This window comes from Gymnogyps californianus, chromosome 2 (genome assembly GCF_018139145.2).
Source record: "Gymnogyps californianus isolate 813 chromosome 2, ASM1813914v2, whole genome shotgun sequence".
NCBI lineage: Eukaryota > Metazoa > Chordata > Aves > Accipitriformes > Cathartidae > Gymnogyps > Gymnogyps californianus.
In genome coordinates, this window is record NC_059472.1 from 66,142,637 (window position 1) to 66,149,198 (window position 6,562).

Below are 6,562 nucleotides of genomic sequence, written 5' to 3' on the forward strand. Positions count from 1 at the left end.
CAAGGAAAGATTATTTCTTTGGCAAACATCAACCTTAGAGACCCACAGACATGTAGTGCTACATCACTGGCCATAGTCATAGTCCTTATACAGCTGTGGTCAGTGAAGGCCTTTGATGAGATGAGACAGTGCTGGACACAAGGATTTCCACACAGCAGCAGCTCCTAGGCATGTATATGATGTGAGGTGTCTGACTTTAGTACCCCGAGTTAGAGTGCCTCAAAGTGGACATTCACAATGGCTCAAGTGCTAAGTAAGAACCACTAAAAATAAATGCACTCAAAAATTTGAAGTATTAAATGCTGATGAGAACATGGAAAACTAGAGGATGTCAGAAGTGTCATTTTTCTTTGGTTTGCTTGCAGCTGTAAGGAGATATCTTCATACATCTGCATCCACAGGTGGGAGGCCTCCCTGTAGAAAAGGTCCCTGTGCCCTTTTGCTCAGAAAATCTGGCAAGGCTCACTTAAGTCTTTTCAAACACGTTCCAAGAGAGAGGAGCTGGTGAAAGCTGTATGTAGAAGCCTAATGACAGGAGCACTCATCCAAGATGAGGGCGATGGGTCTTCACTACCTTCCAGGCTAAAAGTTATAGAAGATTCTGGGCAGAAAAAAATGTAAACTCAATGTCTTAAATTGCCAGATGGTTTCTTTGAGGACATTTCTCTGAGGACTAAAGGGATTTCTGCCCCATCTCGATCCAAATGCTGTGCCACACAGATCTCTCTTGTCCGAAGGTTTTTCTAGCTTCAACCTTGTAAAGTTTTAACAGCAGACGAGAATTGGTGGATGGTCCTGTTTCCTGATCTGTTGGTGATAGTATAGCACTCTTCATCAGCTCTGTCCTACCAGGCGAGCACTTTGCTGCAGAGATCTTCCCTGAACAGGATGAACTCTACCTGGTTCTACAGCTGCTTCGTGGGTTGCCTGCCCAGGCTTTGAGCCAGACTGTGCCGGCCATGTGGTCCCTGGTACTCCAGTGGAGAAACTGATGGACTGTGTTTGTGTTGAGGAGAACTCAAGTCATTGACGGCATTGATGGCATGAGATGCTTAACAAAAAGCATAGGACTAATTAGTAACTTAGAAAGAGTGGCTGGAAAGCTGCTCGGCAGAAAAGAACCTGGGGGTGTTGGTTGACAGCCGGCTGACTATGAGCCAGCAGTGTGCCCAGGTGGCCAATAGCATCCTGGCTTGTATCAGAAATCGTGTGGCCAGCAGGACTAGGGAAGAGGTTGTCCCCTGTACTCAGCACTGGTGAGGCCGCACCTCGAATACTGTGTGCAGTTTTGGGCCCCTCACTACAAGAAAGACATTGAGGTGCTGGAGCGTGTCCAAAGAAGAGCAACGAAGCTGGGGAAGGGTCTAGAGCACAAGTCTTATGAGGAGCAGCTGAGGGAAGTGGGGTTGTTTAGCCTGGAGAAAAGGAGGCTGAGGGGAGACCTTATGGCTCTTTACAACTACCTGAAAGGAGGTTGTAGCAAGGTGGGTGTCCGTCTCTTTTCCCAAGTAACAAGTGATAGGATGAGAGGAAATGGCCTCAAGTTGCGCCAGGGGAGGTTTAGGTTGGATATTAGGAAAAATGTCTTCACCAAAAGGGCTGTCAAGCACTGGAACAGGCTGCCCAGGGAAGTGGTTGAGTCACCATCCCTGGAGGTATTTAAAAGCCATGTAGATGTGGCACTTAGGGACATGGTTTAGTGGTGGACTTGGCAGTGTTAAGTTAACGGTTGGACTCAATGATCTTAAAATTCTTTTCCAACCTAAACGATTCCATGATTCTGTGATAACTGAGTAGCAACAGCTATTGCAAAACAATAAAGATTTGGTAAGTTACATGTACTACCATGTTACCTACGTTTCAAAAACTCTTTTCAGTAAAAAGACTGTTTCTCCATGTTTCTAGAACTTCTTGCCAGCTATTAACAGAAGATCTTGCTAGCCAGGCTGTAAGTGAGCTACACTTCTGTGTTTATGTCACGATTCCACATCAGACTTCTTTTGTCTTTCAGGAAAGGATGTGGCTGACAGATGGTACAGTGAAATAAAAAATTACAGCTTTCAAAACCCAGGCTTTTCTTCTGGGACAGGTAAGTTCAGACTGGGCACTGTCTCTTCAAAAACGCAGCTTTTATTTTAAGAAATTGGCCAGCCAACTTGTTTGATATTTTTCAAAAGTCTACCTTTTTTTCTTACCAAAAGAAAATTAGAGGGGAAAAAAAAATTAGAATTTCCCCAAAGTTTTGTGTTAGAAACTGACAGAAGGGTAAGAGAAAACTAATAGGGAAGTAAGCAAAATTTGTGGGTTTTTTTAATACTGTATTTTTCCTCCAACTCCAAAGTTTTTAAAAGGCAACTTATTTTTAAGGCAAATTAATTTGTTGAAAATACTAAATTGGAACCATATAGGTGTCTTACTAAATGTACTGTGCTGTTGTTTACATTGACATGTGACTTCTACCAAATTATATCACTCCAGTCACAGAGATCACTTCAGATACAATTTGGAGATCAGGAATGGGCCATTGACTGCATATTGACAACCCGCTGTTGAATGAACATAAGAACATTGTTCCCTGAATAATGCTCAAGCAAGAGATATGCCTGAGCTTGTTTCAGATGAAGAAAATGATGTTTTTCTCTCATGGGATTTGTCTGTGCATAGAGGGAACAACTGACAGAGGCAGCACAATGCAGGGGTGGCTATTACAACTAGGCAGAAGCAGCCACAAAACCAGTATTATTTTGAACAGTTGCACATGCAGACACATGGGGGAGTATGAGATGGTTAAAGCAAATGAATAATAGTCGCTGTCAGAACTGCTGTTCACACTGCAGGGAGTAAAGACCGTGATGTCTTTGTCAAATTTTGTATCAGATACTCATCAAACTACTTCTTTCATGATTCTCCTACTAGGTATTCTTATTTGGATATAGGACATGGAAATGGGAATAGTAGTGTAGAACCAGATCAGATCAGATCAGGCTTTTTCAAGACAAAATGCTAGATGTAGGGGTTTTTTTCATGTCCTTAGCTTGTTCTCTTGTTAGAGAAACACTTTTGTATTGTTCTTTCTTTCCCCGCCTCTCATGTGTTAAAGGGAATGTTATAGATTTAGTACCTAAAGTGAATGCATATGTTTCTGTCTCTTTCTTCAGGTCACTTCACAGCAATGGTTTGGAAGAACACAAAAAAGATGGGAGTTGGAAAAGCATCTGCTAGTGATGGCTCAACGTTTGTGGTGGCTAGATATGATCCAGCTGGAAATGTAGTAAATCCAGGCTATTATGAAGAAAATGTCCTTCCTCCAAGAAAATAACTTTTTTTTTTTTTTAAAGTAGTCTTATTGCTTAATGACAAGTGAACCTGGATTTGGACTTAACAGTGTTTGAAATGAAGTACGATTCAATGAAATTTCCTGTTTGATACTGCTGTTCACTTCTCATTACAGCGGAAGCAATTACGTGTTGCTTGAGTCGATCTGCACATTAGGTCCCTGTTGTTTCTGAGGGGGCTTCAGTTTATTTGAGGATGAAGTATATGCAGCATTTCTGAAGGGTAAAATTTATAAGGGTTTTTTTTAATAGTTTGCATGAACTCTGTGTCAGCATGTGAGTAAGCACATGTTGGATGTCTTTTTTTAAACAAGCAAATTTATAGCTTTCTGTAAACTGAAGATACCAGCTTGTAATTATATCACATACTCCCAGTTTTCCAGTATTTTTTAATAACTGTAACGTCTTTGCTCTATCTATACCTCCTGCTTCTGTGGGGCCTTCTCTCTGCAGATGGAACATATGCAAAACTTCCCGTATGAAAGGTACACGTGTAAAATGTAGTGGCATTCAGACCTATGTGTTTTTATGAAGAGGATCTCACGGAACACTAAAACATTGCTGGCAAAATTGTATCTGTCAAGCAAGCCATAATTAATGCATGACCTGAAAGCTACTAAAATTGTTTAAATCCCAGCGTTACATTTTAGGTGCTAATATTTAAAATCTATTTGAGATGAGTGTATTTCAAGTTCAAACCCCATCTTGCAGTTTACAGTATGTACATTGTCTTATAATCAAATCGTTTACTTCTGTTACAGGAGAGTAAGATACTACTTTTTCTCTTAGATATTTACGCACAAAAAAGTTTCTTTGATGGAGCACGTTGGATGTCATTTCTCAATAACTTATTTTTATTTCCTAAGGAATATCTTCTGCAGGTGTCATGCTATACAGACAATAACATTCCCAAATCATCTCTTGTCTCCTTTAATAATGTCACAGTAGGAGGTATTCACATGGTCAATTAGAATGTAAGAGACGTTTACTCTTTGTTCATATCATTCAATAATAGTAAAAATATTTCACATGCTGGATTGATGCCTTGAAAAAAATCAGATTGAATTTCCTTAAAAGCAAGCAAGCGAAAATTCTGAGGACACTTTTTTCTCCTATGAAATGTGGATTGGGCCATTTTGGCCAGGTTCACATACCGTGCTTCAATTTGGGGTTTTCTTTTCTTTGTAAATGTTTCTTTTGACTTCCGCTGAGATTCTGTATGCCAGAATTTGGTTCATGAAGAGTGCCATTACAGAAATACTTCTTTTTGTTTACACAGTTGTAATAAACTGCACTGTTACGGCTTGATTATATGTCACTGTGATGCTGTATGTTACAATCTTTTTGCTGTAACCAAGAATTTAACACATATAATGAACATCTGAAAATTAAATATTTTTTAATACGAATTACTCAAGCCTTCACTGTTACCTGAGTCTTTGTTGAATAATCTTCAAATTTTATTTCCAGGACATTAACATATGACATTATTACTTCTGCAACATGGAGCAAATAGAAGCAGCAAGTATTCTAGTCCAGGAAAGAAAGAAGAGACCTTCGAAGAAATGATAAATCATACAGTAGATTGTACTTGAGCTAACACTTGAAGCCGAAGCTGAAGAGGCGTACCTCTTTCTCTTGAACTCCTGCTTTGTGTCGCGTTTCGTTTCTGCTGCTCCCTCTCTCGGCTGACGTGTTCTCAGGAAAGAATACTCACTCGACTCCCACTCAGACGTGTGTGTTTCAGTAGCTGCAGTCTTGGGGCCTTCCTCTCTTCAACCCTCAGCTGACAAATGTTGCAGCTCCAAATAGGCTAATGTTTTATGTGCAGCGCATTATCATCCCTGAGAAGGAAAACAGGACTTTCTAAAAAAAATAGGCTTGCTGCAACTGATGCAAAGGTAAAAGCTGATGTTAAATAAATTAACGGTATTAAAATATTCTGTTTTTTCCTAATGACATTGCTGCTATTGGCCCTATAATTCCTTGAATGGTTGGTGTAAAACTGTATATATCCTAGTTGAGTAGTGAGTCAAATCAGAATTTTTCTCTGCTGCCACCTAGGTTTTATTTTAATGTCAGAGAGAACTGGGAGGGTAGGTAAGGAGAGGACAAGACAAAACAAAACAAAGCTTGTAATTATCTTTATTTAAAATGATAGTGGCAAGTGAACTTCCAAGCTTTTTAGACAGAGCATTTTGAGGGGGCATCAGAGGTAATCAGACATGAAGAAGCACAAAGTCACTCAAATAGACTCAATGCGTGCTTCATGCACTCCACAGAGAGTCCATGCAAGTAAGTATGATTGTAACAATCAAAAAAGAACCTGTCAATTTAATTCTTCGTGACCCAAGATGCATGATGTTGATGCCTTCTGCAAATGAACTCTGGCTGTGCAGTAAACCGTGGTGTACGTAGGAGTCCAAATGCAAAGGAAAGGGTAACACTGCTGATGTGACTCTAAAGCCATATTTTGGGGAAGTGTACACTGAAACTTGACTTACCAGCCATCTGTATTAAAAGACTCTGTGTAGATGTATTGCTCCACTCTCCACCACATCTTGGAGAGCTGTGGAGATTGGGAGGTGGCAAAGAAAGGTTATCCCCTGTCATGTTAGAGCAGAAGAAGGTATTTAAGAGCTTCCTCAGCCAGGGTTGTACACATAGAAGCCACACTTGCCCTGGGAATAAAGAAAAGGCTGATCTGACAGCTCTGATACCAGAGAAAAATACCTATCTTTAGAGGCCTGCAGATGATTTCTAAGGTCTTTTTGCAGCAGCAGGAGGAGGAGGAGGAATTCTAGCTGGTCTGAGGCTGTATTTCCAGTCTTCTGGGTTAAATAATAACAAACCACTAAGGGAAGAACTGGGACTGGTCTTAAAAAAGTGCTAAAAAGGGAAGCCTGCATTACACATTTTAATTTGCCAACTTCCCTCCTTTATCTTCCCAAAAGGTGAAAACACCAGGCAATTCCTCCTCCAAAAAGTGGGAGATGACATTGAGAAGTGGTAGATGTACTGTTAGAAGACCACAGATCAGACAGAAAGCCACATCACATGGACAATAATAAGCCCACGGGCAAAAAAGATGCAAGCACTTGGCGGAAGTCTTGCAAATTGTACTTGGAAATGCTTTGCTTTTTGGGAGCTCCGCCACTCTACTTGTCTCCAGCTTTAATTTTTCAGGTGGATTTGCCTCCAACAAAGTGGTTGACTTGATTGGGTGG

General features: G+C 40.5%; 1 protein-coding gene across 1 annotated transcript in view; it reads left to right on the forward strand.

The window, feature by feature from the left end:
- GLIPR2 (GLI pathogenesis related 2) overlaps positions 1-4,295 on the forward strand; it is a 28,731-nt gene extending 24,436 nt beyond the window's left edge. Inside the window, exons 4-5 of the mRNA XM_050891299.1 lie at positions 2,012-2,089; positions 3,159-4,295. Of these exons, the coding sequence (XP_050747256.1) occupies positions 2,012-2,089; positions 3,159-3,319 (239 nt within the window). The 3' untranslated portion in view covers positions 3,320-4,295. The remainder of the gene's footprint in view (positions 1-2,011; positions 2,090-3,158) is intronic.
- Positions 4,296-6,562: the final 2,267 nt, after the last annotated feature.